Source organism: Pinus tabuliformis, chromosome 1_2 (assembly GCF_031772625.1).
Source record: "Pinus tabuliformis cultivar Carrire ecotype Pingquan chromosome 1_2, CPIR1, whole genome shotgun sequence".
NCBI lineage: Eukaryota > Viridiplantae > Streptophyta > Pinopsida > Pinales > Pinaceae > Pinus > Pinus tabuliformis.
In genome coordinates, this window is record NC_142298.1 from 45,752,671 (window position 1) to 45,766,270 (window position 13,600).

Sequence of the window (13,600 nt, forward strand, 5' to 3'; positions counted from 1 at the left end):
TAACAGATTCTTCGATGGTTCTGTTCTTTCTTTTAGCAACTCCTTTTTGTTGTGGATTGTAAGGGACTATCAACTCCCTCTTAACGCAACTTCTTTACAAAAGGCAATGAACTCCTTGGAGGTATATTCTCCTCCATTATCAGATCTCAGGATCTTGATCTTCTTTAGCCATCAAGTTTTTGTACTTCAGCCTTGAATTCTTGGGTATTTGTAAAAAAACTTCATCCTTTGTCTTCATGAAGTATAATCCACGTCTTGCAATAGAAATCATCAATAATGGTCACATAGTATAATAACATCCTGCAAGAGTTTTATTGCCATTAGAACCATGTGCATCAGAATGGACTAGATCTAGGATTTCCTTAGATCTACTTTCGTTGCTTGGAAAAGGCTTCTTGATTCTTTCTAAGTCAATTGTGGGAACACCTGAAACCATTTGTTTTAGGGTGCAATGCTCTATAGTGGAGATGTGCATATCTTTTATGCCAAAAAGCTCACATGGATATAATATCATTATGTACAAGTGCTTGAGTATGTTGTTTCAAAAGGTGTATGTAATACAACCTTCCTTCACGAACTCCAATTACTTTAGCAGAATCTATACTAGAGCCTTTGGGCCTATTGTCGCTCAGATTGTACAGGCACCATGACAACGACTCAAGGTGGGGGATGTCACTCTGATTGCCACCCACTCTGTTCTAGCTGTCTCCAAAACAGGGTATGGGGGGCAGTCCCTATGGAATGAGATGACGAAAGACAAGTTGGGAATCAACTTGTCCAGGAGACACAGTGAGTGGCCTAGCTACTTGGTTAAATTTAGCAAGATTTAAGGATTGGATTAGATTTAGAAATGAGACCAGTGCCTTATGGAGTCAAAATTCTTGCTTATTATAAATTAAGACCAAGTAACGGATGGACAACCACTGCTTAAATGATTGACTAACCTATATGCTATGCAAATCCTAAGATCTAGGTGTAATGCAAGGATCTTGGTTACTTTTAAATTATATGCCTAGTCTAAATGGAACCTCCCTCTTAACTGTTTTGAGACCAGTCTTTAGAGTAGGTTGTGGGATGGAAGCCAATGGGAAGCAAGCAGAGGCTTGATTAACGATACCTCCCCTTGTGTTCCAACCACCCAGTGCCTCTGGCGCTGCAGAGATTGTGGCTCTGACGACTGCAAGGTCACTGTGTTAACCACTAAAAAGGGGTTGAATCCCTCAAGTTAGATGAGAAAAGGGTTGTCCTAGGAGTCTATCAACCAAGCTTATGCTTGGAGGTAAATTATTAGTGCAAGTTAATCCTAGAATGCTTATGCAACAATTATGAGTGAATCTTGAGTTAAGATTGTTTATGTTCTTTAAGTACTTGATGTCAATTACCTTATAGCAAGAGTACTTAATAATGATTTAAAGGACAATCTTAAAACAAGACAAGTGCTTAATGATGCAAGTGCCAACAATACATTAATGCATAAGATGCTTATAATAAATATCTAATTCAGCAATGATTACTTGAGACCACTTAAGAGATGCCAATGAGATGCTCACTTAGAATGATAACCAATGAAACTCAAGATTCCAAGTACTTAGATATACAATAAAGATATCAAGCCTCTTAAGATTATGATATTTAACTTAGAGCAATTATCCAATGATTTCACAACAATGCTTCAATTAGATACTAAACAGAAAGATGCCAATCATATCTTATAGCTCAAGTAACTTAAACCATCGATGAGATTAGAGGATTGAAAACTTAGATGTTTGGGTGATTTAGTGCAAGTTAACAAGATTTTGATCTTACACAAGACAAGCAATTGTTAGAACTCAACAACATAAACCACCATGAGCCAATATAATCATAAAAGGACCACTTATGATGAAGTTAGGACAACAGTAAGTATATCACTTCAAACCAAGAAATTGCCAAGCATATGAAACATAGAATGACCAATAATTAGCCTAATAACTCGTGAATGTAAATTTATGAAATTTTGGACCTCTTAAGATGTTATGTTTAGAGAATATATGAGATTTGAAATCACTTATTACAACAGTAAGAAAACTAAATAAGCAGTGAGCTATTAGTGCAATGATTTATGCCAAAAGGTGCCAAAATTTATCAAATGCTAGAACAAGTTTTCCAAATTGAAAAATTAGAGTCTTAAGCCCTTTAAGATGCAATTTCAGAAAATATCAGATCTGATTATGCCTTCTATGTAGAGATGCCATAGATGTGAGCCATATGCTGCCACAGAAGTGAGTTGTATCTAGACACAAATGCGAGCCATATCTAAGAAAAATGCGAGCCTTATCCTTCCACAAATGCGAGCCATTTCTTAGAGCAGATGCGAGCCACATACACCATAGATGCAAGCCACAAATGTGAGCTTATGTACCACAGATGTAGGCCACAAATGTGAGCTTATGTAGCCTCAGACCAGGCCGAAGTTGCCTCAGATGATGTGAGCTGTGAGTGTGTCTTTTGGAGGGGAAAATAGGCCCTTTATATAGTTGTTTCTTAGGCTGAATGGATGTGTCCCTTGCTGGAGCCGACCTGTGCATTTAGGAAGTCGACTTGACCTTTTGGAGCCGTCTAGAACATTCAAGAGTGCCAAATTGAATAGGAGGAGACAAACCTTACATTTTGGAACCAAAACTTAAATTTCAAAAAATTCAAATTTCGTCTTTTTGAAAGTCACAATGGGACTTGACTCAAAATAATTTTCTTTTGACTCCGTAGCATTTACATATGCTTTACAAGTACATAATGATTCAATTATTACATTGTGAAGATCGACCATTGTTACAAAAATCAACAAACTTAAGAGGAGATATTAAAGAATATATCTATAGAATGAAATGAAATTATTTATGTCCACAAATGACCAAATTAGGTCAATGAGAATCCAAAGTGCCACAAATAATGATAAAAATGGAGTGCCTAGAGCATCTTTGGAGGCAAGAAACAAATAAATATCAAAACCAAAAGTCTAAGGGGGGTTGAACCCAAACAAGTAAGCCATAGTCCATGTACCAGGGATGAAAATTCTATAAGGAGAAACATCCTTATAGCAAAAGAAGTCAATCAAGTCATGATGACAAGAATAACAAAAATGTTGATGTCATATACTCCAACTTAGAGGTTGTTGACACTTGTGCTTGATCATCCTCATCACTTCCCTTGTCATTCTCAATCTTCATTTTCTTTTTCCCTCTTTTTCTTTTATTGGAGGTCCTCCTCTTGATTGGCTCCATTGTTTGTTTTTTCCTTCCGTTCATCTTCCATGCCCACTACATTTGTTGTTGAAGATTTCTTTACTCTTTTTTATTTGTTAAAGCTCCCTTATCTTTTGGTATTTTCTTGTTCAATTTATTTTATCTTTGATTTCTTTTATGCTAGTTAAGGGCAAGTGGTTAAGAGGAAGCACTAAGTCCCCTCACTTGTCAAGGTTGAGGCTTTAGTTCAAACCAAAATCAATGAGAAGTAACATTGGTGGGTCGAAGAGCTTAAATTGAGAGTGCAAGGGCTTCCCTAATCCTTTTTGTCGAATCCCTTGCAAATTGGCCCGAATTTCCTTCATGAGACCTTGGACTTGAATGACCTTAGACTCAAGCGCCCTTGGATGGGTGCCAATTTGACATTCGTCATCCACTTCAGGACACTAGGGAACCAACTTAGATCCCTTCAAGCTATGAGACATTTATCCTCTCTCGCCCCCAAATGATCTTTCTTGATAAAAACCTCACTAGAGCTTAGTTGGAGCTCAGACATTTGAGCAAATAGGTTATGACATGCAGGCAAGAGGCAAAATGGGTCATAATTTGGGATTTCATAGCAGTTATTTGAGACTTCCCCCTAGGTTGTCCTACTGGTAGTCTAAATGATGGGTCCACCTGGGTGGTAAGGGTTTGTTCGCCATATCTATGCTAGAATTAAGATAGGGCATTTTAGTCTTCTTCGAACACACTTCATGATGTAGTTAGGTCTCGATACATCGTCTCTCACAAAGAAATGCAAGCTCCATGCAAACACGACCCCTACATCCATGGGGATTGTTACCCACCACCTGTGGGTACTATCCATTGTAGAAAATTTTCTCTAGATGGTCCTTAGCCGATAGCCACCAAGCACCAGATAGCTCGATGTCCCACTATCTCGGCCACCTGAGCTAGCCATGTGGTCCCTCGCCCATCTGTTTGATTGTATGTTTGAAGGTGGGCCTTCCAACCTCGAAGGTATGGCTTTTCATTAGTGTATCTGAGTAATTTTTCTACTTATCATGAACGCTTTTAGGCATGGATTGGTGGGGGAATACAGCGGAAAAGTGGGCTAGGTCTGTACTCTTGTCTCCTCTACCTCAATTGGTGGTTAGCCTTGTATCCTAGTCCCGTGGGATCTCCTTTACTGACTATTAGCTTTAGGGTTGTTGGCAGTACATGGGAAATCTTGATTTTGGTTGCGTGGTCCTGCTTCTCGACACATATGCATCAACTCCTCTCCACTCATTTTAGCCCCATTTATCACTTTTCCCATCCGGGTCCACATTTGTCCATTGGGTCCACAAAGGGTTAGCCTCCCTCCCCTTGCCCACACCTTGGGTCGGGCCTGGAATGATGCCCCAGACGTTAATGCAGCTAAAAGAAAAAGAAAAGAAAAAGCATAATTTGGCCACTCTCAATAAGAAATGTACCACAAAATGCAAAAGATGGTCGAGACATACAAATTTAGCATGTGGGCAAAAGCCAAACATGAGCTCTACCCTTATCTATGGCCATCACCTTGGTTCCTATGGGCCCTAGATGAGCCCCCTCCAAATTCAGGAACCCATGATTGTCCCAACCCCTGGTGGGCAATGAACTACCCCACCTTAAAGGGGGTATCTACTATTGTATCCTACACATCATGCTCTCATCCCTTGGAGCCCCGAGCAGTTATGAAGAAAAATCAATCAAAGGCAAAAGGCATATGAAGAAGGGTGGAAAAGCAAAGGTTGGAGTAACTCATGTACCACTATTGCTCCCTCCTACACTCATATACCCAAGTGTGGGCTTCCCCTATTATAGCTACCCTTGTACCATGGCATGTGGCTTGGAGCCTTCCCTTGATTCCCACTCCATTCCATCATTATATCACATGCCACCTACCACTTGATGGATGTACCATGGACATGTCACCCCCTTTAAAGGCTAAAACCACCTAATAGGGTCCTTGGTTAACCCCCTTATTAAGATTGGAGACACTTGTACATGCCAAAGCCCACTATAGAAGGGCATGCCACCATGAAGTGTCCATTTGATTCCATGATTTGTAAGCTCTTTTACTTTATTACTCTAATGATTTGTTGTACTAGAGGGCAAGGGGACGCATTGGATCTTATGCAGGATTGCAAGTGGGTCTCCATTTGGGTTTGGTCTCCTATAAGGGGTCCAAACCAACGGTGCACGAAGCAAGGACGAAGCGGGGATGTCTTTTTGAAGCGGGGACGCGGGAAGCGTCCTTCCCAAAAATCTAGGAAGCGAAACGTCTCGGAAGCGTTTACTATATATATATATATTTTATATTTTTGCTGTTATTTATTAAAAAAACATCCAAAATACCAAATTAATTGTAGAAGACAAAAAAACATGCATATTTTTACATAAATCAAGATAGATATGGCATCCATTGTACATCAATGATTAATTATTCCAGCATCAACCATCTACAATCTAGATTCCTCTTCTCTTGTCTAGCCTTTGCCTCTACTTCAATTCTATAGGGATTGTAGTCAACATTGCCTAATTTTGATCAAACAGCTTAATCCAAGCCTTATAATATGGTAGAGAAAGCTTAACATGCCTGATCAATGATTTTGACTCGAGTCTATTTAAATTTTAGAGATATATGTTAAGATTTGTAATTCCCATACCAGATTCTTATTGTCTTAATGATATATATCATATGTGCATTGTGTGTGCCAGTATGCTAAGAAGCCTCCCAGATATGGTGCACGCCAAGCATATGTTAACATTTTCTACTGTAAAGACGTTTTACTTGTATAGATTTTTCCTCTTCATCTAGCTTTTACTATAGTCTATTCAGCCATGTATGTTAAGATTTGCAGTTGCATACCAGTCTTATTTTCTTAATAGTCCTTTTTAAGTTTGCTATGGGTTAAAAATGTGCAATGAATTCATAGATAAACTGATTACATTGTATTTACTGGCCAGTTCTTTTGCATCTGATCATCTCATATAGTTCATTCTGCAATTCACATAAACTGTGATCTAGTTCATGATGCTCTTCTGTATATGCTGCATGTCAATAGAGTTATCTGGGAATGATCTTTCACTTCACAGTTATTGAGTAATTAGTTGAAATTGTATTGCATGCTATCATTGTTTGTAGTTAAAACTTAAAAGCACAACAGCTACAATGCTTGCATTCTAATCAATGTTGCACACATCGCGATCGGGATTTAATCGGCGCCGGGAAAAAAATCGGAAAAAATCGTTAAAATCGGGAAAAAAATCGGAAAAAAATCGTTTGGCACAAAAATATTCATTTTTTTTCATTTTTTTTCAATTTTTTTAATATCTAAACCATCTACAACATAAAATAAATACATTGACACATAAATATGATAAAAAAACTAATATATAAGATGTTCAATATCATTTCTAGTGCTAAAATCACACATAACATTGAATCATGTCCTGAATAGTAAGTCCTGAGTCCCAAGTCCAACTCAGCCTCAAAATATCAACAAAAAATATGATAATGTATCTCATCATGTCATAATGTCATATACAATAAAATGAAAGTCTAATCCTATTGATTTCCTCTGCCCCTCTTGCGAGAATATGGCACAGCTTTCTCTTTCCCTCTAGATGTAGAAGCTGGTGCCTGTGGTGGTGGAAATGGCAGTGGAGTCTGACGTGCTCTAGAAGCTGAAGAACTAGTAGTAGCAGCTACAAGAGGCTGAGGTGGACGGAGACCACGTCCTCTACTGGTGGTAGTGGTAGCCGGGTAGCCCGGGTAGGCGGTGTCACCTCCTCCTCCTGCTCCTCCAACTCCTCCTCCTCCTGCTCCTGCTCCTGCTCCTGCTCCTCCTCCTCCTCCCCCTCCTCCTCCCCCTCATCCTGCACTAACCAATCCTCAGTGGGATCCATGAGAGGCCTCTCGGTCTCAACCCTCCATTCAGCAGTGGTGTCAATCCCATCCAATGAGATGGCTTCCGTATCAGGTGTCTTCTCTAGTTGTTTCACCCACAATCGAAGATTGTAGTAGACATAGACCATGTCATTAAGTCTATGGGACTCCAACCTGTACAAAGTTCATGAAATAATAAATTAATAATTAATATTATAAAAAAATATTGTTTAAAACTTTAATGAATTCAAAAATTTATTTGGAAATTTGCAATATTTTAAATGTTTAAGTGTTACCTATTGCGCTTCTTGTTGTGTATTTTTTCAAATACACTCCAATTGCGCTCACATCCCGAGGAGCTGCATGTTTGGCTGAGGATGCGCACGGCAAGATTTTGCAAAAGGGGTACTCTGCCACCATACATCTTCCACCATGCGTCTACAACAAAATTACAAAGAAAATTTTAAATAAACATAAGAAAAAAATGGAATTTGAAGAAACAATGAAATTTGAAACAAAGTTACAAAGTACATACTACAAACTAAAAAATACCTGGGATTTTAACCGTCCTATCATTGATAGCCATCTCAAAGCCAAATGTGCCACCTGACAACTTATATTGCTCAATTTGTCTAGAGACCTCCATACGTTCTTCTGGAGTTTTCACCATCTTCTGGACACAGGTTAATAATCCTTCCACGACCTCAACATCAAAATTAAACCCACATGCATAAGAAAATGCAGGGTTCAGGAAAAGGCCAGCAGCATGAATGGGACGATGGAGTGTGTTGTTCCATCGCTCATCAATGACCTTCCATAGAAGGAGTTGTCTCTGGAACCCATCATCTCCCTTGTCATCATAGTAGGACCGAATGGCTTCTTTGGCCCTATCCATGGCTTCATACAAATAGCCCATTGCGGGCTTCTCACCATCTACCAACCGAAGAACCTTTACCAAAGGTTCTGTGACAGCGCACACCTCCTGCACTCCCGCCCAGAAGTCTTCTTGGTATGAAAACAAGTCTGCAGACGGCCTCTCCTTCTGGTTTGCGGCTCATTGGCGAAGAACGCCACTCCTCTGAAACAAACATTCTCTTCAAATCCCACATAGAATTCAAGAGGGATTGAAGAGATATGAAACTCGTCGCAAACCGTGTAATGGCGGGGCGCACCAACTCTTTGTTGTTGGTGCATTTTCTCATCAAGCTAAGCACAGATGTGTGATTGTAAATAAATTTTGTGATGGTTTTTGATGAGTCAACAACCTCTTTGACAAAGGAATTTTCCCTATGTCCTCTAACATCAAATCAATACAATGGGCAGCACAAGGTGTCCAAAATAAAGTAGGATGCCTGTCCATAAGCAATCTACCAGCAGCAACATAATTTGCAGCGTTGTCCGTTATGACTTGGACAACATTTTCTGCACCCACCTCCAAAATAAACACATCCAGCAAATCACATAAATTTTTTGCATCTTTGATTTGATGAGTTGCATCAACAGATTTGATAAACATAGTCCCCAAGGGACAACTAACAAGAAGTTTATAAGGGTTCTCCCCTTTTGGTCAGTCCAACCATCTGACATAACAGTGCATCCTGTTTGTGCCCATGATGCCCTAAAATCCTCCAATCTTTGGGTGCAGTCACGCTTTTCATCTTGAAGAAGCCGGCCTCTGAAATCATGAAGAGAAGGGAGTTTGTACCCCGGGCCAACACTGGCAACAGCATCAAGAGTAGGTTGGAAAAATGGATTATTCCTTATAATGCTGAAAGGAATATCACTCCAGAGGAGAAATTTTGTCATCAACTTGTCAGCTTTTTCTTTTTCAGTTCTTTTCATCATTGAACCGATAGTTGGTTGTGAACCAGGTGTGGTTCGAGGAACAAAATATGATGATGCAGCAAACGGATTGACTGACGCTGCAGTAGTAGAACCTGTGCCACTTGGCCCACTTCCTTCAACTGACCTTCTTAGTTGCCTTTTGAGTTTTCTTTGGCGTCTCTAGTGTGCTCTAATTCTCCCAATGCTCTCATGGCTTTTTGGATAATTTCAGCATTTGTCTTTAGACAGGGCCCCACATCACGTCCAGGGATTTGTGCAAGGTGGAACTTCAACCTGTACACCCCCCGAATATTTCCTTTCCACACAACTTGCAAATCAAGTTTTGTCTATCATTCGGAGTTTTAGGGTCACCATATTCCCAGAAAGGATCCAATTTCTTGGCATGTTTGTTTTTGAATTTTGAATTTGCAAACCTATGGAAAAATAAGGATTAGGAAATAGGAATTTAGGATTACATAAATGATAATAGTAAATAGTAAATACAAATTACAATTTAGCATTTGCAAAATTACAAGCTAATTATTTCCAAAATCCCAATTTGAATTTCTAAACCCAAAAAACAATGAAAATAAAAAAAAATAAACAATGTTTAAAGAAAATGAGAAAATAAAAATAAAAAATTGGTTCTCATAGTCATAACAAATAACCCATCCCAAATCAATGAAAAATTTCTAAAAATTCTTTAAAAACAATGAAAAACAAAGTTTTTATAGAACCAAAACAAAAAAAAATTAATCTACATACCTGGTTTATGGACAAATTCGCGATCTTGGCTTGGATTCCTCCTAAAATCGGCTCCCACAAGCGACGGCAACCTCTCCCTCCCTTCTTCTCCTTCTCCTCCTTCTCCTCCGCGGCGGACTGCTGAATGAATAAACAAAAAATCGATTTTACATATAAAAACCCCCGCTGCCCGCGCCTCCCGCGATTTTTTCCTTAAAAATCGCGATTTTTTCGAAAAAATCGTTTTTAAAAAAATTTCCGCCGATTTTTTGGATAAAAATCGCGATTTGAATCGGCATTTTGAAAAAATCGCGATTTTCCGATTTTTATCGCGATTAAATCGCGATGTGTGCAACACTGATTCTAATAGAGTTAATTGGGAATGATCTCTAAATTCATGTTATTGAGTGAATTATTAAGATTGTACCAGATGCTATCATTGTTTGCAGGAAAAAGTACGACAACTGCAATGCTTGCATTTGTGTTATGCAGCTTAGGAGATGATATCACTGCTATAATAGGTGCTAAAGTTCCACAGGTACTAACCATAGCTGCGAAAGAGTGAAATTTTCAATAAAATCATTTCTTTCCATATTTTTGATTGGTCCATGTTAATACTGCTTATTAGTACCCGAAATCAAAGCATTGACTATAAGGAACTAAGTTGTATAAAACTTGGAAATGGGTATCGATTTTGGAATGGGAACGCCTGGAAACATGACCCCGCACAATAACGTACATCAGGGGAAACATATAGATAGATAGATAGATCTATTTTTATTTTTAAATGACACATTATTTTGCAAGAAAATAAGAGTAATACACATAAATGACATTTTGGAAGGAAACCCATTTCTATATAAACTCCCATAGATGATTACATTATGCAAAAGTTGAAAAGAAGTCTTTAGTGATGAGCCTATACATCCAAATTTCAAAATCAGCCTTTAAAGATGAAGCTATATTTAGTGATGAGCCTATACATCCAAATTTCAAAATCAGCCTTTAAAGATGAAGCTATATATCTGAAATCAGCCTTTATCTATGAGGCTATATGTGCCAAAATAAAACACGAGGTAAAGCCTAATACATATCCATCTCGATTATTATCTTCATCATCATCAATAAAATTATAGCAAGATACCTGTTTAGTAGAACTGGATTGTGGATTGGAAGAAGGGTGAACTCCACTTCCACTTGCATCACCATCAATATTAATAGCAGCAAGAGATAGTTGCAAGTTTGAGGATTTTGGATTTGCATCGTAGTTTTTATGAGGTTTACTTGTATATTCTTCACCCCTATGAGAAACAAGGTATATGTTTGAATGCACATAGAAATGATCCTTAGGCCTTTGCAATCCCAATCATTCTGCTTCATAGAGTGAATGAAACCATAGGTGCTCCAATCCCCTTCCATTAACAAAGAGCTTGCCACTTGCTAAATAATATGAGTGGCAAGGTTTCGAAAATATACACCATGTAATGCCCCTTTCGAAATTAAATTGTTACATGTTTATTTATTCCACAATTTCGACAATTTTGGAGGCCATGGGACCCATGTGATTTTTGGAAAAGTCTTAGGAAGGAAAAAGGGGCCGAAACGTTTTGTTGGCATAGTGTGGGGGCCACCCACATGAGGAAATACACACCACCTTAGAGGGAAGTTCGAATGACTAAGGAGGGAAAGTCGAATTGCTAGTTGGAGGAGGGCCACACGGGAAAAGAGGCCCACGAATTATAAATAGAGGAGGCTCAGCTTCATTTGGTATCTTTTTGACATATTGAACTCAATGTTAGTTGCTCGCGCTGCTTAGCCGGGTTACTGTGCTGTTTAGCACACGAGTGTCTTTGAGCAAAGATCTCAACCCTTGCTTCGGTGGACTTGGAGTGCTAGCCCTAGAAGAGAGTTCTTCTTCATCTCAATCCATAGCAGCAACAGGGAGACGAGTTACAGTAGTTGTAAGTTGAGTACCGATAGTAGAGGGAGTAACAACAGCGCAAGGATTGCGCAGTCACAGCGTGAGGCACTCCAGGGAGTTGGGGAGACAAGAGCATCCTTCATCATTTTCAGGAGCATAGAGGGCAGCTACAGACAAGAGGTCCATCCTACACACAACTCTCATTTCATCACATGCAAGATTGCGTCATCTCCTCCATGACTGTGCAGTCATTGGAGTGAGACTCTTTGGGGGCAACACCATCCGGGGGAGTTTGGAGCTAGGAGGCTGGGAGATTATTTCGAGGGTCATTTGAGGAGGATTGTTGGAGTTGGGAGAGCAGAGATTGACATAATCAGTCACAACAACAAAATTCGAAATTGGAGGAGGGCCAAGTTGTGAAGGGTCAATTTTGAAAGGTTGGAACCAAGGGAAACCCTTTCTGGGTTTTGGGCAAGGATCACACTCCTAATTTTATAGAATTTTTTGGGCAGATCTAAGGGGTCAAACAGGGGTCCCAACTCAGCTAGCAGTTAGAGGAGCTAAGGGTATTTGGGCCAAAATTCCGTGGTCAACATTTGGCCAATTCCTTTGTGGGTTATTCTGGGTATTTGGTGGAGAGGCTAGAGCTAATTTTCCGTAATTTTTTGAGCACTGGAGGTTGGGTTTCTAGCAATATCTTTGCAGTAGACAGCATAGTTTCATAAAGGCAGCCAAGGACATCATTGCAGCTGTTATTTGTGCCATCTGGGCTTGACATATCACCACCTAGGCTTCATCACACTTGCCATTGAGGCAAGCCCACGTGCACCACTTCCACATTATTGTACTTTTCTCCTAGATTATAATAAAATGGCTCAGCTATTGGTTATCCCAGGACTTTTTATGGGTGTACACTGAATGTTTCAATTTTATGGTGTTGTTTTTATTGCTTGCTTTGCATAGCACTATTTTTCCTAGTTGAGAACATTACAGTGGTATCAGAGCATGATCTTGGCCCAGCTGTGGGAAATTAGCCAGAAGATCATAGAAGCTTTGGGTATGTGTGCACAATGACGGGTGAAACCGGAGACAAACCCATGGCTCAAGGGAAATCCAGTATACAGAAATTCTGGGATAGAATTCATTAGGACAATGAGAGGTTGGCCCAGTTGAGGAGGGTGACAGACCAAACCCATCCTCACCCTTACAGTAGAGACGTTAACCATCTACATCATGTGGGGAAAGTCGACCAGATCAGGGGACCAGATCTCTTGAAAAGGAGCAGGCAGGATAGAGACAGTTAGAGGGTGAGAACAGGGGGCACTTTTACTGGTGGAGACCTGGCTTTAGATATCAAGAGCTTGAGGAGGAGGTTAAGCATGATGCTGAGAGCCCACAGGATGGTGAGGAGCACATCGATATACCCGGTGTGGTGCAGGAGTCACCTTTATTAGAGACCTCTTTGATAGCCCCAGTTGACACCTTGGTGGAGAGGATAGATCCTACACACATAGAGCCATCTGTTGAGGGGGTGCCACCCATGGATGGGATGCCAACAGTTGTTGAGGTATCTGGAACTGTGACCAAGTTTCCAGGTGATAGATGCCCACAGTAGTTCCACTAGTTTCAGTCCGACCTTCTAGCATTACAAAGGAGGATTGCGTTAGTGCGTGAGGCTATTCTGCAACAGAACGAGGAGCTGGAGGGCATGAGAGCGATTTGTGTCGAGCCCATGGCCAAATTGACTCATGTTGGGGAGCGGTTGGATTCCCTATTGGTGCAGCTAGAGTGCACGTTGGGGCGTGAGAATAGCCCTCTTCGGGCATACATAGATGGGGTTGGCAACATTGTTAGGTTACCTTGGCCCTTTGGATAGAGAGAGATAGAGCTACCTAGTCAGATTTCATGTATTGATCAGGATAGTGAGATGAGACGACCTCAGTTGAACAGGGTGCAACACCCGCATGCTAGGGT

The 13,600-nt window shown here is 40.1% G+C and overlaps 2 protein-coding genes across 2 annotated transcripts in view; one reads left to right on the forward strand and one right to left on the reverse strand.

The window, feature by feature from the left end:
- LOC149204350 (uncharacterized) overlaps positions 1 to 8,142 on the reverse strand; it is a 28,538-nt gene extending 20,396 nt beyond the window's left edge. The window contains exons 1-3 of the mRNA XM_089395850.1: positions 7,690 to 8,142; positions 7,434 to 7,575; positions 7,038 to 7,311 (exon numbers count right to left, since the gene is read on the reverse strand). Of these exons, the coding sequence (XP_089251976.1) occupies positions 7,038 to 7,311; positions 7,434 to 7,575; positions 7,690 to 8,053 (780 nt within the window). The 5' untranslated portion in view covers positions 8,054 to 8,142. The remainder of the gene's footprint in view (positions 1 to 7,037; positions 7,312 to 7,433; positions 7,576 to 7,689) is intronic.
- LOC149204349 (uncharacterized) overlaps positions 1 to 13,600 on the forward strand; it is a 525,276-nt gene that overhangs the window by 60,327 nt on the left and 451,349 nt on the right. The window contains exon 4 of the mRNA XM_089394693.1: positions 10,136 to 10,243. Within this exon, the coding sequence (XP_089250819.1) occupies positions 10,136 to 10,243 (108 nt within the window). The remainder of the gene's footprint in view (positions 1 to 10,135; positions 10,244 to 13,600) is intronic.